The sequence below is a fragment of the Colletotrichum aenigma genome (genome assembly GCF_013390185.1).
Source record: "Colletotrichum aenigma strain Cg56 chromosome Unknown KSG_Cg56_contig02, whole genome shotgun sequence".
NCBI classification, from domain to species: domain Eukaryota; kingdom Fungi; phylum Ascomycota; class Sordariomycetes; order Glomerellales; family Glomerellaceae; genus Colletotrichum; species Colletotrichum aenigma.
In genome coordinates, this window is record NW_023500908.1 from 3,490,768 (window position 1) to 3,515,938 (window position 25,171).

Consider the following 25,171-nt stretch of genomic DNA (forward strand, 5'->3'; position numbering starts at 1 on the left):
AGCTGCTATCTTTGTAGTCGTCTTCGTTGTCTCCGTCGTCTTTACTGTTGCCAATTTAATCCTTTGCGGGTTTAGTACGAAATGACATGAGAACGTCGAGGATCTCGTCATATTCAGGCATTTAAACACAATTTCTTCATTCGTTTTAATTCTAATGTATACGTAAAAGTTGCAACTGGCTATCATCAACTACCCATTCCTGACGCCACCAGCACTTCAATCAAGGCATTTATGGAGTGGCCTTGCTCATGCTGATCAATCGCTTGACACCCACCTGACGTTCCTGTTAGCTTTTTGATCTCATCAACATCTTCCGAGGTGTACTTACCATCCAGTTGCCGCATTCGTCAGTCTTCTCCTTCTGAATCTCAACTTGAATCTTGTGGGCCACCTCGTAGTTCTTCTCGTTGAGAGCCTCGGCCAGAGCCGCAAGCTGGTCGATAGTGTCGGGCTTGACGAGCTCCTCGTTGTTAAGGTGGTCGAACAGAAGGTTGAGACGCTTCTGGGTATCCTTGACCTGGGCGGCAAATGATGCAGGCGCCCGCGATGCCACACGCTGCATGTCTGAGTTCATGATGTCTACGAGACGCTGGGCATGGTCCGGGATGTGAGACCTATCACCAGCGGGATGCCTCGGCTTCGGCGGGAGAGCAGCTGCCTTCGGGGGAGGAGCAGTGACGATGGCAGCAGGGGGAGGTCCGCCAGCAGGGGGAGGTCCGCCAGCAGGGGGAGGTCCGCCAGCAGCGGGAGGAGGTCCCGTAGGAGGCCTGGATGCGGCGGGCGGAGGAGCAGTAGCACCCGCTGGAGGAGCCCCGTAAGGCGACGGCGTATACTGGTTCTGAGGTGTGCCCGCCTGGGGCGGCGGAGCGTACGGGTTCCTAGGAGGCGGCTGGCTACCCGGAGGTGGTGCTGATCCCATGGGTGGATGACTGATCTGAGGCTGTGCCGACGCCGCGGGGGCGTAGCGGTTAGATGGAGGGGCGCCAGACGGGGGCGGGTTGTACGGGGACGGGCCACGAGCAGCAGGCGGCGGCATCATGGAAGGCGGTGCGCCAGCCTGGGGCGGGGGAGGTGCGTATGCATTTGACGCCGCTGATGTCGGCCTAGGCGGTGCCTGGAATGCCTGAGGAGGGCCGGCAAGAGGAGACGTAACGCGAGGAGGGGCAGGTCCCTTAGGAGGAGGTGGTGGAGGAGTTGAGCCGGTGCGGCCGTAGGGGCTCTGAGGAGGAGCGCTGCCATGGGTCGCCTGGCCCGGGAAAGGGGCCGTGATGGGTGCCACGCTGGGCGTGGTCTTACGGGTAGGCACCTTGGTGACTAGAGGCACATCGTTCCAGCTCTCCTTAGGGCGGAAACTGGATGTGGGCGTTGAGTTTCGTGGAGGCGGGGGCACGGAGCCGAAGTTGCTAGGAGGTGGTCTGTAACCAGTAGGCGGCGCTCCGTATTGCTGAGCGGCCGGAGGCTGGTAAGCTTGTCCCGGCGCGTACGGTGATTGAGTGGGAGCCGGGTTGTAGTTGATGGACGGGGTAGGGGCATATGGGTTTGACGCCGCAGCCGATACAGAAGAACCAACCAAGGGGGGTCCAGGGGGAGCATAAGCGTTCGACGCTGCAGCAGGCACAGAAGAACCAGCGTAGGTAGGTCCAGCCGGAGCAACAGGCTGATAGGCCGGGGTGGCTATCGCGTTGTTCACTGCGGGAGTCTGTCCAAGACGACGGCCAGCAGCCGCAGCGGCCTTGGGGGCGGCTTGGGTAGCAGCACCCTTCTGAGTCGCAAGTCTCAGGCGGTTTCTGGAGATCTCTGCCGCGGGGTAGTTATCAGGCAACAGGTCCAGATACTTCTGCGCGACAGCAAGTTGGCCGTGAGCGGCGATGATATCGGCATACTCCGTGTACTTCTCGTACAGGGCAGACAGCTTCCAGTCCGCGCTTTGGCTCTTTTCTGTATCCTGGAACTTGGTGACTTGGCGGAAGATGGTGACCTTCTCAATGAAGTGCTGGAGAGACCGAGCATGGACAGAGAAGGTTGAATCATCACTAGGCTCCTTGACACCAGCTTGCTCAGCCTCCTCGAGCTCGTTGATCCAGATCGAGACGACCTTCTCGAGCTTGGAACCGACGAGGTAGCAGAACGAGGCATCCTTGCGAGAACCGCTTTCAAGAATGCGGTCTCCCAGAGCGTCGCAAAGATCAGGGAACTCCTTGGGGTCGGAGAAAGTGCACAGAATAGCCATTGTCTCCTTCCAGTTCTCAAGGTCCGCGTTGTACACGACATCCCACAGGTTCTTGGCGATGACAGACCCCAACAGACGGACGTAGCTAGGGACGCCATCCTTGCTGGCCAAGTAAGCAGATTGCACCTTGTCCACCAACGGCTGGCCGCCGCAGTTAGCGATCAAAAATGCATCAGCCCAGCGCTGCTCCTTCAGAGAGATTTCGGTAGCCTTGGCGAAGTTACCGAGCATCAGAGCCTTGGTGATGGACTTCTCAACCGCAGTATCGGTGTCAGCGAGGAGGTGGAAGGGGCTATCGGTCTTGGCTCCCTTGTTGGCCGACAAGTTGGACAGGAAGTCTTCGCCGTCGCCCTCGCCATCGCCCCACATGTTGTCGTCGTCCTTCGCCTCTTTCTTCTCCTCAGCGACTTCTTCGGACTTATCCTCCTCATCCTTGGAAACTCCGTTGGTGATCTCCTCCTCGGTGAAACCAAGATACTCGATGATGCGCTTTCGGGGGTTCTCGGCAGTAAGAGTCTCCATGACAAGCCAATCGGCCTTTTCCTCCTCGCTTTTGGCATCTTCCTTCCGAGACTCACAAAGGCTGACAATGTCACCAGACTGGAGGGCCTCCTCAAACTTCTCAGTTGCAGTTCCCACAGCAGTGTCGACAGCAAACTGCGAAATGGAGATCTTGGAGGTTCGCTGGGCAGCGTTTTGCTTGAAAATGATGAGCTTGCCGCCAAAGCCAAAGTTGGCACCAATCGGGCGCTCGAACCACTTGGGCGCCTTGCTCAAGGAGAAGGAAGCCTCCTGGGGCTGAGTCTGCGCGCTTGTGAAAAAGTCCTCGCCATCCAGGTTGTTTTGTGTCGCAGCCTGGGTGGTTGAGGGGTTGGTGTTCTGGAGGGTCTGAATGGCGATCTTGCCATCGAAGCCTGCAGTAGCAGACAGGTTGGCGTTCGAGGGGTTGAAGCGGGTGAGGAAAGTCCAGTTTGTAACCTCGGGGAACTCTCCATATCGGTCACCGGTCTGGGGGTTCCAGACCAAGGTCCTGTTGTCTTTGCCACAAGAAATCAACAGATCGCTGTCCTGCTGGCACCAAGACAGAGACAGAACGCCCTGCTCGTGTCCCTGAAGCGTACGCTCTGGCGCATTGGAGTTTCTGAGGTCCCACAGGAAGATGAGGGGGGCAGTGTCATCATATGTGGAGGTCAGAAGCTTGGTCGAGTTGTTGGGGTCCCAAGCGATCGCGCTGACGGGTTTCCTGTTGTTGTTGAGCGTCAGGGAGGCCTTCTTCGTCTTCAAGTCCCAGACGGTGACGAATCCACCGGATCCTCCAGTGGCCAGAATATGCGCAACCTTGCGGTTCCATGCTACGCACTCCAGGTCGTCTGAGCGAGCGGCAGCGGTGCCGAGTCTGAAGGGGTTGGAAACATCGTTGACGTCCCAGATGAAGAGCTCTCCCTTTGCGCCGGCGGTTGCGAGAATTTGAGGTCGATGGGGGTTGAACTGGAGTGACTTGATCGCACCGGAGTGCTTGGTCGTTCGGGACATGTGGGCATCGTCGTCGCCATCGATGAGCTTCTCGGCATCCCATAGGTCGAGGGAGCCATTCTCCAGAGCGCCGGCGATAATACCCCGCGGGTGGTCGGAGTCGGGAGGTCCCCAGGTGATATCGTAGAATCTAGGGATGCCCCGTGAGTGACGAACTTGGTTAGGTTGGACGTCGGCGATGCCTACCTCGAGTCGGTGTTAATGCTGGCTACCGGCTGCAGCTCAAGGCCCTGCTCTTGGTTGTCGAGGTTGAGGTCCCACAGCTCGAGCTTGGTCTCATCAGAGAAATCGGCATCGACAGCTCCTGCTCTGGTACCGGTGATCAAGAGAGGCTTAGATGGGTCGGGGGACCAGGCGAAGGCCGCGGTCCTCGGGATCTCGCGAAGGCGAACCATGGTTGCGAGAATCACTCAGTCCCCAGGACTGCACTCGGAGGGAGGGGAGAATCGTAGCAAAGAAAAGGGTCTACCAGTCGAGGCAACTCAAGCACGACTACAAAGTGGCATTGGCTGAATACAAGTAGACAAAAATCTGGAGGGGGTGGCCCAGATACAGACGTGGTGAAGAAACGCAGCCTAGCCTTGCGAGAAAGGTGGCTGTTGCCGTGGATTATGGACTGCAGGTAATAGCACGCTGGCCTCTATCCTTGGGTTATGATGCCAGATTGCAGCCCACATCCAGGTTCAAGCTCCCCCAAAACGTAGGCTCCACGTCCACCCAGGACCGTGCACCTGTCGCCTGCCTTACACTGGCATTAGAAAAATTGCGTCACGTGCATTCAGCAGAGCTCATGTCTGGCTCGGCCAATGGTGAGTGAACCAGAGCTATTGCACTGAAACCCCGCCAAACACACGAATCGCTCTCAGTGAGGCTGCTAGCCGCTTCTGAATTTCACGATAATTTGATCTTGACCGCGCCAACTTACCGAAACACCACGGAAAATAATTAGCAACGATGACGGACGCCTCGCGCTGGAAGGCCACTGTATTTGTGGGTGGCCTAGCTTCTGCAGTCACAGCCTCCAATGTTCACGACGCGTTCATACCGTTCGGTGAGATCGCAGACGTATCGCTCCCCAAGAACGACAAGCCGAACTCAACAGAGCCTCATAGAGGATTCGCCTATGTTGAGTACGAGGACGCCGAGGACGCAAAAGAAGCAATCGACAACATGGACCAGTCGGAATTTTTCGGGAGAGTCCTCAAAGTTTCAGCCGCAAAGGTACCAAAGAGTGCCGACGAAGGTCTCGGTAGCAAGAAGGCGCTTTGGGAACAAGTACGTCACCACCCGCTTGAGTCATATCGATACTGACTGCGCTCATAGGAATCATGGTTGGCTGAGAATGCTGTGAGTGAAGAGGACAGACTCGCCTCAGAGCAGGCGCAGGTTGAAGTGCGTGGGGATGACCCCATGCAGGGTCTGGAGGGGCTTGATGTCGCGGGACCGAGGCCGGAGTGAGGGGGATTTGAAGTTTGACTTGGGTCTCTTTTTTGTTTCTCTTTGGCATAGCGATGGCGTTCACACGGTTGCGAATGTACAAATGGACCTGGCCTTCTCCCCGAGACTGGGACGAGAAGCACAATTGAGAAAGGAAAATGAAAACAGCGTCTCTAGTGCCTTTGGATCTGTCTGTCGTCGTTGACATATACAAATGTTTCCCCCCTCTAATCACACATCGACACTGTGGTCAACCGTCTCCCCTCATTATCCCGTTCACCATCTAGTGGTGCTCCCTGGCCTCGGCGGCATCGGCGGCGGCCTTGTTCTGGCGCTTGATGCGGATGGTGCTGTCGGTCATGAAGTGGCGACCGATGGAGTAGGTAGCAGCGGCCAGGGCGAAACCAACGACGACACCTGGTTACGTCAACAATAGTCCGGGCTGGCATCTTCATATTCCGGGTCTGACATACCGAGGGGGATCAACTCGGGGGGGATCTGGCGGAGCTTGCGCAGTCTCTGGGAGACGGTGTGGCCTACGGCAATTCATGTCAGCGCTCGCATTCGGTGTCGCAAGGGCGGTCGCAGTCGTCGATGTTCATGTCCGATATCGTGGAAGGCTTCAATGGCTGGGGCCGGGGGTGGACATACCAACTTGGTCCTCGGCCTGAGGGAAAACGTCACAATTAGCTACGGCGGTCCGTTTGGAGACAGCGGGTTTTTTTAACATACAGGAACCGGGGACCTCATGCGCATGGTAGGGCGGAAAGCACGGAGACCGAGAGTAGGACGCATTTTGACGGTTTTTGTGTTTTTTGAGGGGAGATTTTCGGGTTTTCGGTACAGCTGAGGGAGCAGTCGTTCGCTGATCGGGATTGGATCTCGAAATGAGTGTTTAGAAGTTGAGCCGGCTACCATCAGTCTGGTCTGATGTTAGGCGGGAGCTCGGCCCACCTTTGCAATGCCTGAGGCCCGATTGGCGCATGTCAGGCATCCACACCCGTTCTCGCCCGTCACCATTCACCACCTGATTCTTGGTGCAGAAACGACCTTCAATTGATCTCACTGCAACAACACCAATCGCACGTCGCTGCCCACTCTGCTCCATCACCGAACCGACTTCCAGTCAATTGCACCTCCACGCAGTCAAAATGGCCGACGATCAGGAACTCGTTACCAAGCCCTTCAAGTTCGTCACTGGTACGTCGTGAAATATCCCTCGTCCCCCCCAGCATGGCCTGATCTTTTTCCGAGGCTAACGTAACTTGTAGCCGGTATGTGCCCTCCGACCGACCCCACGATACCCGCGATGCGACCGCGTCAATTGACATCGGCCACTATGGACGAATCCCTAACCTGAGCTTGTATAGGCACCGATGCCCGCTTCCCGAACATGAACCAGACCAAGCACTGCTGGCAGAACTACGTCGACTACCACAAGTGCATCAACGCCAAGGGCGAGGACTTCGCCCCCTGCCGCCAGGTCCGACTATCTTGAAGTGCTGCTGGAGGAATCGACAACTAACGTTTTGTAGTTCTGGCTCGGCTACCGCTCCCTCTGCCCCTCCGGCTGGTACCAGCGCTGGGATGAGCAGCGCGGTCAGTACCAAATCCCGATATCAAGGAACCTCGTGCTGACAAAGAACAGAGGCCGGCAACTTCCCCGTCAACCTGAACGCATAAGCGATATTGGAGTAGGCTGTACGCAAGTTAGACGGAGGAGCCGGGCGACTGTATTACTTCCAGATGGATTGAGACATCAAATAGAGCATCGGAGGATGTGTCGTGCGACGAGGCTAAAAGCGCACACAGGCGCTGAATGTGAATTCGTGACAGACTGTCTGTAATGCCCGTCCATTATTGTCATTTTATCAAAAACGCAAGCTCGCTGCCTTCCCGTAACTGATCTCCCGGAACTCCGTTCGCCTCCGATGGCGCAAACTCATTGCAAATATGTACTCTCAATGAAAATGAGAGAACACTTGGTTTCACTTGGCCTTTCCCTTGCCCTTAGGATCTTGCTCATCCTCATCGGAGCTCATAAACTCATCGTCTTCGTCAAAGCCGAAAAATGTTCTGGGCTTATCCTTGGAGGTCTTTGCCGGTTCTGATGGAGGCGTGGATTCCTTGGAGCTGCCGCCCTCTTCATCCTCTTCATCGCTCGTCATGGCCTCGTCCGTCTCCTCAGAGCCGGTAGACACTTGCGATGTGCCGAGCAGATTGTCCTTGTAGTTGCCAGCCTTCATCGCGGCGAGGACGGCCTCACGAGTCCTCTCATTTGCCTCTTCTTTGTCTTCGACCCACTTGCCGTCCAGCCGACCCTTGCCGCCGTTCCTGATTTCATCCTCACGCTTCTCTGACATTTCGACGATTTGCTCCCATCTTTCGCGGCGCTTCTCCTTTTCCTTCTTCTCCATCTCCGGCTTAATGGCGAGGTATTCCGCCAGAGCCTTTGCTTCAGTCACGGTGCGTAGACGTCGGCCATCCAAATTTCTGCTTGAGTTGTTGGCGTCTCCCTGGTTGCGCTTCTTCTTGGATGACATGCGACCTCCGGCAGCTCTCAGCTGGGATCCGAAACCACCCTTGCCACCACATAGCGGCAGCGACAGGCGCAGAGAGACGAAGTCATCTGATTCAGACGAGAGGAGGTCGGCAACTTGAGCTGTGGAGGACGGCGATAACTCCTTGTTTGATACAGTCGTCAAGATCAGGCGGTTTTCAGTCGCGGGCAGGCGCTCATTCAGTTGCTGGCGCAAATCCGATAGAGTAGTTGAAGAAGGCACAGGAAGCACCAAAGTTGACGGGCCTAGGCCAGCGAACGTGCTGACGAAGACGTTGATGTTCTTCACGGCCATCTCGAAGCGTTGACGTTGTTGACGTCGTGGTTGTCGGTATCGTCGATGTAATGGGGCTGCGATGTGACGAACACGCGAGGCGATGAAATGCGATGTTCACCTGGTGACGCTACGCTTATCAGCGATAAGGCCGGGGGTATGGGATTTGGCGCGGAGGGAAGAGACGGAAAAAAAGAAAGGAAAAAAGGTGGCTCAACGCTCAAGCCACAGTAGATTTCTCGGCAGCGGGGGAGGAGCACCGGCCATCGAGGGACCTCAGAGCACCAAGTACAGTGGGCAAACACCTAACCGTCCACTGGAGCGACTCGCCCAGCACGTGACAAGGCCCACCCGATCCAGCAATTGCGACCAGTGTGCCCGAAAAGACAAGTGGGGCCCACACAAACGAGGGCTTGATTTCGAAAATTCAAGAGCGACTGTCGCTGTTGTACGTTCTATATTCCTGCCACCACGACTTCACCCTTCCCAACATCGACCAGCAAGCGACCCGACAACCGCCACGATGTTGATTCCCAAGGCCGACCGCAAGAAGATCCACGAGGTTAGAATTACCATTTCGCCGGCGCGCGAGGAGAATTGCACGCCGTAAGCTCGTCGACGAGAATGCTGACGATGGAAATTTAACAGTACCTCTTCCGCGAGGGTGTCCTCGTCGCGAAGAAGGACTACAACCTCCCCAAGCACCCCGATATCGACACCAAGAACCTCTTCGTCGTCAAGGCTTGCCAGTCCCTCACCTCCCGCGGCTATGTCAAGACCCAGTTCTCTTGGCAATACTACTACTACACCCTGACCCCCGAGGGTCTCGACTACCTCCGCGAGTGGCTTCACCTCCCCGCTGAGATCGTTCCTGCCACCCACATCAAGCAGCAGCGCTCCCACGCTCCTCCCCGCGGCATGCTCGGCGAGGGCGAGCGCGAGAGAAGGCCCTTCGGCGGCCGTGGCCGTGGCGAGCGCGGTGACCGTGAGGGTGGCTACCGCCGCCGTGATGCTGGCGAGGGCGGCAAGGAGGGTGGTGCCCCTGGTGGATTCGAGCCCCAGTTGTAAGCATTCCCCCTATGCACTGGCGATTCGATCTCGCCTGGACTTTGTCGGCGCATTCCAACAATCTCGAAGACAGTCTGCTAACTGACTACTTGTAGCCGTGGTGGCTTTGGCCGTGGCCGTGGCGCTCCCCCCTCGTAAGAGGTCTCTTTCCTATCGGCTTTTACTCTCGAGACGCATTGGCAAAACAAAAAAAGGCACCGACATGTACTCTAAAAAGTGGATGGCCGGAACAGTCGCGCGTCTGTCAACGTCACAGACTACGGGGGAAACATCGTGGGAGTTTGGAGGTTAGATCCTCGGAAATCGTTTGCATCAAAAGGTCATGAATTGCAGCCTGCGGCTTGTGCTGCTTCCTCCAAACCGTGAAACGCCACAATTTGTGTCTCTTTTCTTTGCAAACGCTGTGATGAGCCAGCGGTGTCTGCCGGTCGAGCACGTGGGGGTGGTGCTGAAATCTCGAGAGGTCACGTTTGAAACCTCTGGTATGCATGTCAAGGGGAATGAATGGGAAAAGAAAAAAGAAACGAGGACTCCTGGTTTTTTTTATGGGTGTTCTCGGAGTCGGGCTGGAAACGAAAGGGATCGGTCTGGCCTTTGGGAATGTTGAGAGCGGCTCTCCTGCGGTAAGCATCGACGCCAACGCCGACGCCGACGCAGACGCACGTAGGAAATAGCTTCAGCAAGCTGCCCTCACGAATGAACGTATCGTATACTGCACTTTTTGAGACAGCCCCTGTAAAGAAGCAATGCGCGATGTAGCCGTGTGGTAGCCAACCTGCTTTGACGCCGTGAATCTGTCGCCAGCCCTGCCCAGAAGCGGCAAGTGTGGTAGAGCAGGTGTGCTCGAGTAGGAATGCCGAGGAGTGTTGGGCATGCTTCGACGAAGTGGCGGTGACTGCTGCTGAAGCTGGGCCGCTGCTGCGCGAATCTCATGACTGCCAGGTCTTCCGATGCTCTTGCAAGAGTCTCATTCGTGCCCCGCGTAAGTTCGGGAAGCGATTACCATCTCCACACCTTTATTTGCTGTCTTGTCTCAGCGAGCGAGATGCGAAAGATTGGCTTGGAAGGGACGAGGGGATGCCTTCCTCAACGCACTAACTGGTTTACCAACTGTCAACTGCTAACCTCACGTCGGGTTGCAGCATGTCTGTCTCGCCTTCCTGACCTCCCCTGCCTCCTGCTGTTTGACTTTCGTGCATGTAAACCAGTTTCCGGACACTGTTGCCTCGATACCCCCGAGCCGCGGGATGAGAAGGAGGGATGAAGATAGGGGTGGCTGTGGCTGATCCAGGAAGTATCGCCTTACTTTGCATGCAAGTCACCTCAGAGTCCTTTCCACGGCCATCTCCAATCACACACCACCTTCCAAATACACAATTGACCACCCTCCGAATACTCCGTAAGCGACGAATCTTTTTAGAACTCATTGACAAGTCGATCAGATGAACATTCAACATCATTTGCAGGCCATAGGACTTTGTGGCACAGCATAACTGCCATGGCCCGATTTAAGCTTATGAACCACTGAACCACCGAACGCAAAATTCCGCGTCGCACAAAACGGTGGAAAGTCATACCAGAGCCTCGAGATGCCATCCGTATCCGTGCCATCCCACCCGCTCGCGCCAACCCGGTACGTAAGCCAGCTCCAGGTGGAGGGAGCGTCTCCACGCCAAGGGCCGGACACGGAGAGGGCCAGCAAACCGGGGAACGGCCGGAAGAGGGCCACCACACCAGGGTAGCGCGTGGACAGAGCCAGCCTGAGGGATTGTCGCGGGCGCGGGCATGGAAGCGGCAACGCGGTCGAGGCCAGGGGGCTAGTGTGTAAGTTCAATGTCATGTGCCGTGAAGTGTCACCACGTTCTCACACTCCCTGAAGCTTACGGGAGGGTGGTTTTGTTGAGGCGAGCTGCCTGCCACTCCTCTGCTGGTCAGTCTCTCGGGGGGGATGGCGGATGTGCGAGATAAGCACCCCGCGGGCGGTGGCCAAGTGGAGCTTGCCAGTCGCAACGCAATGGAATACCAGAGGAGAAGCTTTGAGGTGGTCTTTTTTTCGCTGATGGTGGTGTCAGTTTTTCTCGCTCACTCTCTCGGAGTTGCAAATTGAGTCCAGAGGACCAGGGCCCCGTTCACCCCCTCTTTCCCTTTCCGATGCATCTTGTCCGTCTCGCGATCGTCTGACTGGCTGGAGAGCACATTGTCGACCCCATCGAGGTGGGATGAGCTGCTGCCAGACATCGGACTGCCTGGCATCTGTCGAGTGGGGTTTGGGCGCGTCGCCAGCCATTCTCGTTCTGCCCCTCACTTCATAGCTCAATGTGTTCCAAACTTCTGTTCACTTCTCCCTGCGCTCGCTGCGGCGTTACAACTGAGCTGCCCTCCGCAGTCAAGCAACCTGCCCCTCCCCAATTTTTCAAGGCCAGCAAGTTCTGGTTGCCAGTGGCAGCCCTGCTTGATGACGCCGAGTGCGCAGCTAGTGCTGGCGGGGAGCTCCCAAGGCGGGGCAACAGGGGTGAATAGCACGGTGACGGGCATTACAATGGGACTCTGCCTTGACCTTCCTTCATCCACTGTCGCCCATGCAATTCTTCCTTCACCGATTCAATGAATTGGCCAGAGTATACCGGGTCTCGCCACGGGCATGGCATGCCGCTTCGTGTATGTACTATGATCATAAGGTGGCCGGGTGGTACGTGGAGCTGGACGAGGGGCCGAAGGCGATGCATGCGCAGACGCGGAGGTGGATATGTGGATTGTGGATGCGGGATGCAGCTAGAAGGCATCCCACTACTTCTACCTCATGGCGCAAAGCGTAGGTACCACAGCATATTGGCCCTTTTACTCCAAAAAGTACATTCGGTGTAGACTGGCGAGCCTCGCCGGCTCGATCCCAGGGAGCGTCGAGATGTCGGAACCCTGAACTCAGACACGCAGACCATGGACCCTGGCTTGCCTGCCCCCTCTCCATCCCAGATGCGCCCATTCCCCGCGCTGCCCAGAACGCGGGCTTGTTGATGACGCTGCTATATAAGAAGCTGCTGCCACCTCCTCAATTACTTAGAAGTCACCTTCAAGCTCCTATTCACTGTTCCCCTCCTCTTCGGTCGTGAGCTTTTTCTGTACGTTGGTGCTCTCCTCCCCCTAGCTAGCCCTAGCCCTTCGTACTTACACGTCGATTCCAACTTCGAGCAGCTAATCTCTCCAGAAACCCAATCACAACCCAACACAGCCTTCACAATGTCGAACCTCCCCAAGCAGATGAAGGCTCTCCGGTATGCTTCTTTCCCAGATCGATGAACAGTTTCTCGAGCTCTCGACGACCCCTCGCGTCCCTTGCAGCTTGGCTCACTGAGCATCATTTTACCCCTCCATCGGCGATCGGCTGACCCCTCACCCAGATACGAGAAGCCTGAGGATTGGTCAATTGTCCAGGTTCCTCTCCCAGAGCTCCGCGAGAATGACGTTCTGGTCAAGGTTCGGGCTTGCGGTGTTTGTGGTACTGGTAAGTGGTTTTGCGCATGTCCCCCACCCCAAATGCATGGTTTTTTGGCGCCATTGAGGACCCGCGGAACTAACAGTCGGCCACAGACTTGGTAAGATTTTCTCGCCGAACCTCGAGACTCGATATTTACAGGCGTCGCAGCACATCCACGAGGGCGAGTTCATCGCCAAGTTCCCCTTGATCCCTGGCCACGAGACCGTCGGTGTTGTCGCCGCTGTTGGACCCGTACGTACCTTGCCAAAATGATTGAGCAATCCTCAAAGACTCACACTAAGACGCCACAAACAGAAAGTCAAGGACTTCAAGGTTGGCGACCGCGTCGCTGCCGACAACTCCGAGCTCTGCAATGAGTGCTTCTACTGCCGCCGCGGAGAGCTGCTGCTCTGCGAGAAGGTACGGCCCCACTTTCCCACTTACACGGCACCGGAACCCGCACACTGACATTCTTCCCACCCCTCCAGTTCGAGGCCCACGGTGTCACCATGAACGGTGGCTTCGCCGAATACTGCGCATACCCCGCAGGCAAGGTCTTCAAGATTCACAACCTCAATGATGTCGATGCCACCCTCCTCGAGCCCGCTTCCTGCGCCTGCCATGGCCTGGACAAGATCCGCCCCCGCCTGGGATCCAGCGTTCTGATGTTCGGCGCCGGTCCCACCGGTCTTGTAAGTCCGCTCGGACGGAGCTCCGTGACAACCCGGCCGAGCTTTTGTTCCTGACTTTTTGTGTGCGTGATAGATGCTTGCCCAGCTCATGCGCCACAACGGTGGCTGCAACGTCACCATCGCCGCTCCCCAGGGTCTCAAGATGGACCTCGCCAAGAGCCTCGACGCCGCCGACCACTACATTGAGCTCTCCCGCAAGGAGCCTGAGGCACAGTTCGCCCAGCTCAAGAAGGACCACCCGTACGGCTTCGACGTCGTCGTTGAGGCCACTGGTTCCGTCAAGATTCTCGAGGACGCTATTAACTACGTCCGTCGCGGCGGCAAGCTCGTCGTCTACGGGTAAGTGTCTTGGGGTGTGTTCCCTCGTTACAACTACTGACCATACGCTTAGTGTCTACTCCGACTCCGCCCGTGTCTCTTGGCCCCCTTCCAAGATCTTCGGCGACGAGATCACCATTCTCGGATCCTTCTCCGAGACCTACATGTTCCGTAAGTGTACTATCACTCTTTTCTATGAGTCCTACTAACAAAACCCCAGCCGCCACCATCGACTACCTCGACTCCGGCAAGGTCCGCACCAAGGGCATCGTCAACAAGACCTTCAAGCTCGAGCAGTTCGGCGAGGCTCTCGAGTCTATCCGCAACAAGAGCGCCATCAAGGCTGCTATCGTCTTCGACGATGCCACCGGAGTGTAAGCTTGTGCGAGTCGCATGCCACTAAGCACGAATGCATAAAACACAAGCACAGAAAAAAAACACATACGCCAAATACCATTTACCCTTCGTGGAGTGTCGTTGTTGCCCTGCTGTTGTTCACGCACGCGTTTCAAAAAAAACAAGAAAAGGTCTCTTTATCTGGCTCATCTCATAACGTTACCTTACTTAGACAAGCATCGGATCGGAGTCAGGGGCCGAGGTTGGTGGGACGGTTGTAGGGCAGGTGGGCGGGCGGGCGGGCGGTTGATGTTGTTGTTGTTGAACCGGAGGTCGTGGCGCAGTGAGGTGTTTGTTGTGAATGATTGATGATGTTGATGGAGGGGTGGGTTCATGGTTACGGGCGGTTGCGGAGTTGAGAGAGGATTCTGAAAGCTGGCGACGGTGACAAAAGTATGGTTGTTGTTAGTCTTTCATTCTATAGTCGAATGGCTCTCGAGAGAATTGATGAGCGATAAACACTGCCTGGCCAATTGTCTTGTTGATTTTATGAGAGTGATAATAGGATCTTGGTTTGTAGGCAGTTTCGTCGTCTTCGTCGTCTTCGTCGTCCCTTGTGTTGAGATCACCGTCACCAAAATTCTTACTAGTACTGCCCTCTATTACGTACGACACACGGCCCAGGGCTTAATCTGAAGTATCGGCGCCATGAACCTGTTTCTGCACCAAGCTGCCCGCACCATATCCAATGACTGTACCGATCGCCTCCCGATCGAGACCTGCTTCTGGAATTCCACTCGTAGGCCCCATCTTCCATCTCTTCTCAACATAGTGCAAAAGCACATTGCAGGCTTTCAATGGCCGTTTCCCGTCCACCCAAGCCAGATTGACTTTTTGGCCCCAAGTTCACCTTCCAAGGAACAAAAGCAAAAGATGACGAGAATCTACGCAACTCTACTCCGCATGGCAGCCATCCAGTCTTGCTGAATGCCAACACACACCCATTAAACCACCGCCCAATCTTTCCCCGCCTCGAATAGCGAAACCCCGCCATCCCTACCATAAGTCTTGCCTTACTTGCGTTGATACTGCGTGACATCGCCAATCGATGATCCTCCCGCGCCTCCTCTGGCGACGGCCATCCACCCATAGAGTTTGAACCGACGAAGAAAAGCACATGCACACAACATCTTCCAACGAAGCGTACCGAGATTCGACATGCCTTCCCCGCACAACGGGGTGCGTCACCGAAGGACCATGCATAGCCCACCCAATACGTTGGCCAAATTATGCTTCACTTCTAGCTCTCACCTATTAACCCACTTTTTTTTTCTTAAGTCAGGTCAATTCTCCCCGACGGCTGAGTTGCAGGCCGGAGATATCCATCGTATCGGTACACAGCCTCCCCCCTCAGGATGTTTCGCTCTCTCTTTTGCTCTGCCGCTGACACTGCTTCTGCTGTAAGTCTGCCGCTGAGACTGCCGCCGGCCGAGGCGCGGGTCCGGGGTTCGAGGCTGTAGAGGAGGAAGAAAGGGCGGGTAAACAACAAGCGACAATGCTTCCCGAAACGGGACGTCCGAGCGAACGTAGCAGAGGCAAGGCAAGGTTGGGCTCGTCGCCTGCTTGCTTAATGGAGTCGTAGGTGAACAGTCAGCTGTGCGAGTGCGGGTGCGGTTGCGGGTGCGGTGCGTGAGCTGGCTCCTGCCTGCCGTTGGTCGCTTGGCGGGTCTTCTCTGCCGTAATGGTGTTTCAACGCACAGGGAATTGCCGTTTGGGGATTTGGGGGAGGAGGATCTGGTAGGTGCTCGGTCGACGATCGATCTGGCCCGCCGCATAAGCGACCGGTCCCCGTTTGTTTACCTACTGCTACCGCCACATCAATATTTGTTGGATTGAATTTTTTTGGATTGTCTTCGTCCCATAATATTGCTTCCCGGGACCCTGCCTGTCTCTGTTTGGGTGGCAGGGTAGCTATGCGAAAAGCTATGCGAACCAGCGCGTTGTGGAGGTGGGTTGTTGGAGACAGACTGCAAGTTCCGAGGCACAAAGCAAGCTGTGGCAGCTTCCGGCACATGGCAGCTGAAGCTGCATGTGTTCTGGCGTCGCTGGAACAATGACCGCCACATAATTGGGATGATAGTATATAAGCTTCGTGTTCCTCTAGCTGTCTGTTTGTTCTGGAACCAAGCAATTAGCAGCAATCTCAATCAACAATCAGCAAGCACTTATACTCTATTACATCAGTCCGTCGTCATCACTCTCAAGAGCCCACATACCAACAAACAGACCAATCAATCAACATGGATGCCATTACCCAAGCTATCTTGAACCGCTCCAAGCTGGAGGTGGAGCTGATCAAGATCTCCCAGCCGACGGAGGAGTAAGCCAAATCTTCCTTCAATCGCGAAGTTCGCGTCAGATTCGTTTGTCGCGGTCGTGCTGATTATGAATTCTGCAGTTCCTTCGTCATGACCATCGAGAGCAAGGTCACGGGTACTGGACCGATGGGCGCCACCATGCAGCCCATGACCGTCGACATGATGTACAACGGCGGCGTCTTTGGCAAGCTGGACCTGCCCGAGGTCAAGACCAAGTCAAGCGGCACGCTAGTTGTTGTCACAGACCAGACTATCAAGATCATCGACCGCAACGCTTTCATGGCCTTCGTCAAGGCCATCATGTGCGACGATGAGTTGATCCTGAGACTCGACAACGGTGACTGCACGATCAAGGCGCTTGGTCTGTCAGCAAAGGTCAAGTACGCCAAGGACGTGCACATCGTGGGTATGAAGGGTCCCAAGATCGCCCAGGTCAACTCATCGCCTCGCGGCAGCGGATTTGCCAACACGATGAAGGTCTACAACCCTAGCCCGCTCGAGATTGATCACGGCATTAGCATGTTCGAGCTGCGCAACCAGGACAGCGGCGAGGTTCTGGCAGAGCTGAAGGGAGATCTAAAGATTGTCCGGGGCGAGTTCGAAGTTACAATGGAGGGCACCCTGAAGAAGGGGACCAAGCCGTCCGACAAGGCGGTGATGGTTGGTCTCGGCACACAGGAGAAGAACTGGTGCGATGAGACGATCAAGAACATCAACTGCCCGTTCTCGATAACCCCGCAATTCTCTCAGATGCTTCAGTAGATAGTCGGCGAGAGATGCCGTCGAGTAGAGACCGCTGATTTTATGAGCGAATGAGAATACGACCATTTTCAGATTCAGCGTTGTGGACTTATTGCTGTGACCGCGATCGTGATACCTGTGCCTGGCGCTCGGCCAAGCTGTCAACCAAAATCGAAATGTTAAAGAGACCGCCTATTTTTCCTGTGCTAGAGCGACTACTTTCCCTGTGGCTATACTCTAATTACTCCACCACCGTCGATATCGTCGTCGTCGTCGTCGTCGCTTCTATTGTTATCGTCGTTATCGTCGTCCTCGTCCTCGTCCTTGTCCTCATCGTCGCTATCGCTACTATCGCTTTCGATAGTAATAGTCAAGTGTACAGGAAACATAGCCGCGCAGACACAGTAAAATCAGGCGATCTCATGTTAAAACCAGGCCAACGGCCCCAGTCCGTGGCCGTGGTCATGGTCACGAGCAACAATCGGTCGCGTTGCGTTCTGTCTTTGTGCCCTCGTTCGCAAACAGCATTCACAGCCGGCGAGCATTGCGTAGTGACCTGACAGACGACGCTTGACGTCAGCGGGGAACAATCATGGCCGGGGCTCTTTGAAGCTTTCCCAACGGACGTGGAAGACCCCAGTCGACGAGCGGTGACGGGCATTTTCTGGGCTTGGGATGTTGAAAAGCATATTCGCGGGTGAGGCAGGTTGCTGAAACGGCCGAGGCAGTGTGTTGCGCGAAAGATGTCCGTAGCTGCTGGGGATGAAGTTGAAGGTGTAAGAGCAAGGACCCAATCGGCGCCAGTCATCAGGACGAAACGGGGACCCACGACAGGCAGGAGGACACTGGAGCTTGGCGCAGCTCTCGGGAAGGAATTGGGGCAAGAGGAACAAACCGGCCGTCCTCCGGCTTGCGGGGAAGTGCGACCTTGGGCCGCTAGCGTGCAGCGCACCGAGTGCTAGCGGGAGGTAAGGCGCGCCGCAGCGAGAGGCCCCCCTGCAGACGGAATTGCAGGTCTCGGCGGTGGTTTAGGTTGGGGTTGCACTGAGCGATGCCCCTCGCCGGGTTGGGGCCCGGGGGAGGACCTGCTGGGAGAATGGGACCAATGCTTGGAGCCCAGAGGATGAGGCGAAGCAACCTTCCGCAGGTCAGGTCGCCTTGAGTCCCGAAGATCCCTGCTAAGGTGGTAGACCAGGACCCTGATTAACAGAAAAAAAACATTTGAGGGTGACAAGGGGGCACGATATGGAAATTGCAGCATTTCTTATCGCTCCACAGGGTCCAGACTTTTTTTCTTCTTCCTGTCGACGTTGACAGACGCGGTTCGCGTGGTGTTTGGTGTTTCTGGAGACTCTAATTACACGAGGGTGTTTAGCAGTTCATGCGATGTATGCAAGGCGCTCCAAGAAAGGGACGGGCCTGCCCAGGCACCTCGTTAATGAGGCATCAGGGCCCCATTGTGTGTGATGTTGTTGTGGTGCTAGGGATGTGACAGGGAGGTTCATTGGGAGCTGCGCACAGCCAGCCAGCCACGCTGAGTCCCGGGGGTGGGGGGGGCGGTTGGGTAATATCTCGGCCCAGGTGTTGCGATGATTCGCTCGCCTTAGGGACCTCGCGCCCAGCATCTGAATACGAGATGATGCGCCTGGCTGGGGCACCTTACCAGAACATTTCACCTTTTTCGCCCAGCAGCAGTTAGCAGCCAGCAGGGAGTAGGCAATCCAGGGCCAACTGTGTCTTGTATCGGGAGACTGCCGCGTCTTCGGATGTCCATTGTCCAGCTCAGGACCCGGGCTGCTCTGTGTCTGATGCCCTGCACACTGCATAAAGCCGTCATCTCACGGGGGCGACTCGGACGAGGGACGGGAAGCTCGATGGAAGGACTCTGTGAGCATCGTCAGGTAGAAGAAGGAGAAGCAACAACAACACTACATCCGAATGGATGCATGCACTTAGATGCAACACACTGACTGCACTGTCACTGTCACCGTCTGGCCTGATGCCTGCGTGCGCCGCGCAAATTGTTGGCTGGGACACTAAAGGGGTCAGTTCCATTAGCTGCCCTGCCTAAGTGCTCTGGTCCTGCAGTAGCCAACAACAAACAAACGACTCCAACGATGTGTTTAAGCACTCTCTGCAGAATAAGGTCACTTGGCCGTCCGCGATGGCGCTTCTAATCATGTTATGGCCTTCAAGCTAATTCCAGCCCGTTGCAGCAATCCTGTAGCTGGCGCATCGGGAAATTCCTCCTTGCCTTTGCGCCTGCAGCAAAGATCCCTACTTGTATCGCAAACCATCTTCCTCCTGCAGAGCGGCCTGTCTCAGCCGACCTGACGATCCGACGTTGACTTACACACACAACAATATTAGACGAGACAAGAAGCAGGTGCAGAGCCTCCCTGTTGCGACCTTTGCCTGGCTATTACTACGTATTACATCCCTACTCCGCCAGCCATTTAGGAATGCCTACCGACTGAAGGCGCACATTCGGCAGCTCCAGCTCCAGCTCTTCAGCTGCTCCTCCTCCTCCCCCGTCCCGAACATCCCATCCCACTTTTACGTCCAGGTCATCTGCCTGTTGCCGTTCCACGTCTTGCCTGTGTGCGCGTGTTCCGCAGGTCAGGTCCCAGTCAGTTTGCAGTGTCCTTCCCAAGTTCCTGCCTACCTGGCTTGAATGCTTGGTTGGTTTTAACAATTTAATGAAAACCTTGCCTTCCCTGTCCTGTTTCGTTTATTCGTCCCTTCGTTTATACACCCAGCCCGCTGCGCGCATGCCGATTTGCTGCTTGCAGAGGCCCCAATGCTCCTGCCGTCGCAGACATTAGACGACGATCTGGACCTCGCCCGCAAATATGGCTCCTTGGTCGCAACGTCATGCTCCACCTCCTCGTCCTCCTCCTCTCCGTCGACCTTCAGCCGATGTTATCTCTCGGATACACAGCCCCTCCTCTTTAACTGCACCGCCTGGCCAGCTGGGACGACTGCCAGACTATGTGCTTTTGGATAATCCCCAACTGCATGCCGCCGACGAGAGCTCTTCCGAATCCGACTTCCACCCCAGACGTCCGCGTCGACCGACCCATTCCCGATCCATGAGCCACCCCTTTCCAGCGCTGTTCTCCAAAAAGAAGCGCCCTGAACCCACGACCTACGAGACCGACTCCGACTCCGATGATGCGCCCGTCATGACCAAGCCATTGGGGAACACGCAGAAAAACACACACAAGCGCGGTGGTGCCAATGGCAGCAGAGATGGCGGCAGCAGAGACTTTGCTACAGGCAACTGCATGACTTGCGGTTCCCTCGTGCGCTGGCCGCGCGACCTGAGGGTCTTCAAATGCACCGTGTGCCTCACCATTAATGACCTCCCTCCCGATCACCAAGCGAGGGCCAACGCTGGTCCCAAATGGCTTCAGCGCCCGTCCCAGGATTCAACCTCGCCCCAGAAGCAACCTCCCCGCCCTGCCGACCGATACGAGGCCAGGCCCATTTCCCTCGACCAGACTAAGAGACTGATCCGGCAATGCATTCGCAACCACTTGACGAGGGCCATTAGGAGGACCTCGAGCTTTGAAGATGAGCGCCGCGAAGTTCTCGAGAAGCACCTGGCCCCTAGCCACGCGGACAATGGCGACCGCCCATGCACCTCGCGACAAATGGGCCCCGGAGTTCACAGGCGGCAGAACAGTCACGACGACAGACCAGCCTACCTTTTCCCAGAACAGCCCACGCTGCACCCAAACCCGCAACGAGTGCCCCCACCGTCCAGATCCTTCTCCTCTTCATATCCGGAACGGCCCCCCTCCATGCGGCAACTCGCGGCCGAGGCTAGTGGACCCCGGCCGGCGGACCCGAGATGTTGGCAAGCTGATGATCCGAAGAGAATCTTCAAGCCTCTTGAGGACTACATCATGACCTGCTTCAACTCATTCCATTGTGTGAATTCGTCCTTCTTGTCTCGTCGCCCAGCCCCGGCAGTTCGGTCAGGGAGTGAGTCTGCTCAAAGACGACCCTCCCTTCCACGACCCGAGCCGAGGCATCCGGAACAGTACAGCGAGACCCCCATCATTGGCCTCGATCCTAAACTGCTTCTGCTAGGAGACTTTGCCGAGAACGGAACATGGTGGACAGGCAGTCAGAGTCAGAGTCAAAGTGGGGCACGGCATAAGAGGTCGGCTTCACATCGAATTGATGAGACGCCGTCTTTCGTCACGCCTCGCTCTGCGCAGGTCGAGTGGAACGAAGTCGCTGAATGGTATCGAACGATACTCAACGCAGCTGAGTCTTGGATGGCCGTCTATGAAGAGATGAACCGAGAGGCAGGGGCCGGTGCTGAGCCGGGGACGCCAGTACCAGACCCTTTGTCGGCCACGGAACTACGAGCTTTGGAGTCTCAGCTACTTCACGGACAGGAGCATACTCATAGAGCACTCCTGAAAGCCACGGAGAATCTGTTGAAACGACCCGGTCGCCCTATGACAGACCCCGAGGACCTGCGATTCCTCCTCATCGTCTTGGAAAACCCGCTCCTTCACGGCGAGCCAAACACTTTCCAGGGACAAGGGCGTCGGAAGGAGACAAGAAGACCGGACGTGCCCAAGCATGAAGGCTCGGCTGTGAAGACTGGACCTGTTTCGGGTCAGCATTCCGTCATCATCAAACGAATTCTAGGCTTGATATCAAACTCGTCAAACACCTGTCAGAATCATCTGATTACGTGGTTCGCACGGTATACAGAGTCCAGATTTATCAAAGCCAAAGACTTGGCCGCTGGCTTCTTGACATACAGGCTCATTCGACAGAATGAGAAGAAACAGGAAGTCAGGGTGGACATCACCGCTGGGTTGATTCCGAACATGAGTGCAGGTCACCACTCAGCCGCCTCGCTTCACGCGGCGCTTGGAACTCAAAATGCTCCATCGAAAAAGCAAAAGGAGCAACCAAAGAAGATGGTTTACAACGAAGACTGGCAGGTCAAGGCTGCCGCGCGGGTCTTGGCTCTCATATTTGCGGCCAATAACATGACGCATATCCGACGGCCAGATCAGACGGCAAGCACTTCCAGTAGCACCACCCACCGAGGCGGTATTCAGGCGCACGGGCAAATCATTCCGACGAGCGACTTTTACAACACCATGATTGACTACACCGACCTAGTGGCCGAATTCGAGGCCTGGGAATCGAAACGGGGCCGGTTTTCTTTCTGCCAGTACCCGTTCCTGTTGAGTATGTGGGCGAAGTCTCAGATTCTAGAGCATGATGCCCGCAGACAGCAAATGACCAAAGCTCGGGATGCCTTCTTTGATAGCATAATGACGCGGCGGGCTGTCACTCAGTTTCTAGTGCTCGATGTTCGAAGAGAGTGCCTTGTGGATGACAGCCTGAAGGCGGTGAGCGAAGTCATTGGAAGCGGTAGCGAAGACATCAAGAAGGGGTTGCGCATCGTTTTCAAGGGCGAGGAGGGCCTCGATGCCGGCGGTCTGAAGAAAGAATGGTTTCTACTCCTCGTCCGGGAGGTTTTTAACCCTGACCATGGTAAGTTCTGCCCTGTATCTTTCCAGAACTTGTCTGACATGTGCGTAGGCATGTTCATCTACGACGAGGACTCCCAGTTCTGCTATTTCAACCCCAACTCCTTCGAGACCTCTGACCAGTACTTCCTGGTTGGCGTCGTGATGGGTCTGGCCATCTACAACTCGACTATCCTGGACGTGGCATTGCCACCTTTCGCTTTCCGCAAGCTTCTTGCGTCTGCGCCTAGCTCTTCAACCGGGCCTTCCGCCCATCCGCGACCAAGTATGAATTACACCCTGGAGGATCTCGCAGAATACCGTCCACGACTAGCGGCGGGACTACGGCAATTGCTAGAGTTTGACGGCGATGTTGAGGAGACTTTCCAGCTCGACTTTGTTGTCGATGTTGAGAAATACGGGATCATTACTCAAGTACCTCTCTGCCCAGGCGGAGAGAGAAAGGCAGTGACCAACGCCAACAAGTGGGAGTACGTGAATCTCTATGTTCGGTACCTGCTTGAGACAGCAGTCACGCGCCAATTCGAGCCTTTCAAGCGTGGTTTCTACACTGTCTGTGGAGGCAACGCCTTGTCACTGTTCAGACCGGAAGAAATTGAATTGCTGGTGAGAGGTTCAGACACAGCACTCGACGTGGATGCTCTCAGAGGTGTGGCCGAATACGACAATTGGGGGACCAAAACTCCTGACGGTGTCGAGCCGGTCGTTGGCTGGTTTTGGGAAACCTTCAAGGAGGCGACACCAGACGAACAGAGGAAGCTGCTTTCCTTTATTACGGGCACTGATCGAGTGCCGGCAATGGGAGCTGCTCTGCTTCCCATCAAGATAACGTGTTTGGGCGAAGATGAGAACAGATATCCCATTGCTCGAACATGCTTTAACATGTTGTCCTTGCGGCGCTACGGGTCTAGGGAAAGATTGGAACAAATGTTATGGACTGCTGTCCACGAGAGCGAGGGCTTTGGACTGAAATAATTGTATCACGCGTCAACGACACAGAAATCATTAGCATCCGGAGTTACAGACAACGGCTCTGAAGCCGTCTGAGGGTATTGAAATGCATCTAGATAGGGTGGCAGCAAGATTCGCACCGGCTCGCAGCCTGTCGGGTTTCTTTTTGGTTTGGCTTTGGCCTTTTCTTGGATGTACATGGGTGTAAGCCCTCATTACCTTGTAATGAACAAAATAAGACTTTTCTTTTGTCGTCACTCCCGATCTCCATGCGTCCATAGCACAGTGACCAGAGCCGGCCCTAATGGCAGGTGTATGTCAATCATGAAGCTGTCCATGGAGCCTCCGATCCATGTAGAGATTCTTTTTGGTACATTTTGTACATGGTATTCATACATTTTCCTCCTCGCACCGTCGTTCGTGGGCTTATGCGGCAACCTCGGCACGCGCCTTGTCCAACATCGCCTTCTGCTTCTTCGCCTCCTCGCGGATCTTTGCATTGGCGACCCGATCCTTCTCTGCCTTCACGCGCAACTTCTCCACCTCTTCCATCTCCCGCAGCTCCTCTTCGGTCGGAGTTACGGGAGTGGCCTCAGCCTCGGCGATGAAGCGCTCCAGAATCTCTTCGGAGCGCTTGTCCTTGATGTCGAGCTTGACGACACGCTCGTTCTCTGTGGGTTCTGGGGCTTTGCTTCCGTCCATGGCGGAAGAGGGGTTCTGGGGTAGCGTTGCGGGGTCGATGGGTGCGCCCTTGCTGAAGTAGATGTGCATCATGGCGGCGCCCTCGTTTGTGGCTTTGCGGTTCACGATCATGGGGACGGCGGGGTTGTGGTACTTCAAGCGACGGAGCATGTTCTGCCAGAACTTTCTGTACTGCGGTATCAGCATCTGTTCGTAGGAGCCGTCCCATGCGCCGGTGAGCATGGAGGGGTGCGGTGAGGGTTGACGGACCTGGGCCCCATGTGGCCGCCTTCCATGGTCTTGGCGAACTCCATGTGTATCCTTGTGACATTGGGAGGGAGGATGGCGGCGCCGGGGCCGTGGCGTACCGAAAGGATCTGCAAGAGGTTTTCGTGTCAATTGGAGCCATCCGGGAATCGTGAATCGGGTTCTCGAGCGATCATATGTACCTTCTATTCAGACTGTTAGCTTCATGTTGAAGTCGTTTTGCGCAGGAGTAAGAATCCTCAAAATTTCAACACTTACAGCTCTGAGAGCATGCCATCTCTTTCCTACGTTGACCATCTTGGCGGCTGTCTGAGAAGTCTCCAGATATCTGACTACCCAGAGGAACTACTGCTTCACCCACTTCAGGACCTCGATCTCTTAGTCGCGTGGTCGAGATGCTGGAAAATTGCTGCGACCCTTGCGTTGAAACGGGCCGGGATTATCCGGATAAGAAAAAAAGTTGGGGTGCTTATCGCGCAAGCTTGGACCGGGATCTACAGGAATTTTTGAGCTGGGGGGTCGAATGCGAGAATCTTAGCGGGAAACACTCCAAATTCGTTAATACATGCAACTTTTTCTGGGTGATTGCTTTCCTGGACGAGTATGCATCGCGCGCTGTCGTCAAGGTGGCTTCGTAGCGCGCTGAGCATTGGCGACCGGGCCGCTCTGGCTGAGGTGCCAGTGTACCTCTGCCCAAGC

The 25,171-nt window shown here is 55.7% G+C and overlaps 10 protein-coding genes across 10 annotated transcripts; 6 read left to right on the forward strand and 4 right to left on the reverse strand.

Annotated features, from left to right (window-relative positions):
- Positions 1–229: 229 nt before the first annotated feature.
- SEC31 (Protein transport protein SEC31) lies at positions 230–4,158 on the reverse strand (the record flags this gene model as incomplete). The annotated part of the gene is made up of 3 exons (XM_037318252.1): positions 230–274; positions 329–3,893; positions 3,950–4,158. The coding sequence occupies 3 exons, from the start codon at positions 4,156–4,158 to the stop codon at positions 230–232; spliced, it is 3,819 nt and encodes a 1,272-aa protein (XP_037184251.1).
- Positions 4,159–4,717: 559 nt separating this feature from the next.
- Ppie (Peptidyl-prolyl cis-trans isomerase E) lies at positions 4,718–5,221 on the forward strand (the record flags this gene model as incomplete). Its single annotated transcript, XM_037318253.1, has 2 exons — positions 4,718–5,038; positions 5,087–5,221. 2 exons carry the CDS (start codon positions 4,718–4,720, stop codon positions 5,219–5,221), a joined length of 456 nt encoding a protein of 151 aa, XP_037184250.1.
- A 262-nt stretch (positions 5,222–5,483) lies between these two features.
- On the reverse strand, positions 5,484–5,995 carry CGCA056_v002997 (uncharacterized protein; the record flags this gene model as incomplete). Its single annotated transcript, XM_037318254.1, has 4 exons — positions 5,484–5,617; positions 5,674–5,736; positions 5,852–5,867; positions 5,933–5,995. The coding sequence occupies 4 exons, from the start codon at positions 5,993–5,995 to the stop codon at positions 5,484–5,486; spliced, it is 276 nt and encodes a 91-aa protein (XP_037184249.1).
- Positions 5,996–6,351: 356 nt separating this feature from the next.
- cox12 (Cytochrome c oxidase subunit 6B) lies at positions 6,352–6,883 on the forward strand (the record flags this gene model as incomplete). The annotated part of the gene is made up of 5 exons (XM_037318255.1): positions 6,352–6,400; positions 6,472–6,519; positions 6,571–6,683; positions 6,736–6,799; positions 6,849–6,883. The coding sequence occupies 5 exons, from the start codon at positions 6,352–6,354 to the stop codon at positions 6,881–6,883; spliced, it is 309 nt and encodes a 102-aa protein (XP_037184258.1).
- Positions 6,884–7,188: 305 nt separating this feature from the next.
- sde2 (Telomere maintenance protein SDE2) lies at positions 7,189–8,055 on the reverse strand (the record flags this gene model as incomplete). The annotated part of the gene is made up of 1 exon (XM_037318256.1): positions 7,189–8,055. The coding sequence occupies one exon, from the start codon at positions 8,053–8,055 to the stop codon at positions 7,189–7,191; it is 867 nt and encodes a 288-aa protein (XP_037184257.1).
- A 502-nt stretch (positions 8,056–8,557) lies between these two features.
- CGCA056_v003000 (40S ribosomal protein S10-A) lies at positions 8,558–9,240 on the forward strand (the record flags this gene model as incomplete). Its single annotated transcript, XM_037318257.1, has 3 exons — positions 8,558–8,596; positions 8,683–9,098; positions 9,198–9,240. The coding sequence occupies 3 exons, from the start codon at positions 8,558–8,560 to the stop codon at positions 9,238–9,240; spliced, it is 498 nt and encodes a 165-aa protein (XP_037182875.1).
- Positions 9,241–12,339: 3,099 nt separating this feature from the next.
- On the forward strand, positions 12,340–13,965 carry ARD1 (D-arabinitol dehydrogenase 1; the record flags this gene model as incomplete). Its single annotated transcript, XM_037318258.1, has 8 exons — positions 12,340–12,374; positions 12,501–12,604; positions 12,681–12,829; positions 12,893–12,997; positions 13,066–13,269; positions 13,343–13,608; positions 13,661–13,758; positions 13,808–13,965. The coding sequence occupies 8 exons, from the start codon at positions 12,340–12,342 to the stop codon at positions 13,963–13,965; spliced, it is 1,119 nt and encodes a 372-aa protein (XP_037182876.1).
- Positions 13,966–16,223: 2,258 nt separating this feature from the next.
- Positions 16,224–17,063, forward strand: CGCA056_v003002 (uncharacterized protein; the record flags this gene model as incomplete). The annotated part of the gene is made up of 2 exons (XM_037318259.1): positions 16,224–16,303; positions 16,382–17,063. The coding sequence occupies 2 exons, from the start codon at positions 16,224–16,226 to the stop codon at positions 17,061–17,063; spliced, it is 762 nt and encodes a 253-aa protein (XP_037182873.1).
- A 2,831-nt stretch (positions 17,064–19,894) lies between these two features.
- mug30 (putative E3 ubiquitin-protein ligase mug30) lies at positions 19,895–23,548 on the forward strand (the record flags this gene model as incomplete). Its single annotated transcript, XM_037318260.1, has 2 exons — positions 19,895–22,577; positions 22,626–23,548. 2 exons carry the CDS (start codon positions 19,895–19,897, stop codon positions 23,546–23,548), a joined length of 3,606 nt encoding a protein of 1,201 aa, XP_037182874.1.
- A 402-nt stretch (positions 23,549–23,950) lies between these two features.
- On the reverse strand, positions 23,951–24,769 carry CGCA056_v003004 (uncharacterized protein; the record flags this gene model as incomplete). The annotated part of the gene is made up of 3 exons (XM_037318261.1): positions 23,951–24,392; positions 24,476–24,582; positions 24,731–24,769. 3 exons carry the CDS (start codon positions 24,767–24,769, stop codon positions 23,951–23,953), a joined length of 588 nt encoding a protein of 195 aa, XP_037182879.1.
- Positions 24,770–25,171: the final 402 nt, after the last annotated feature.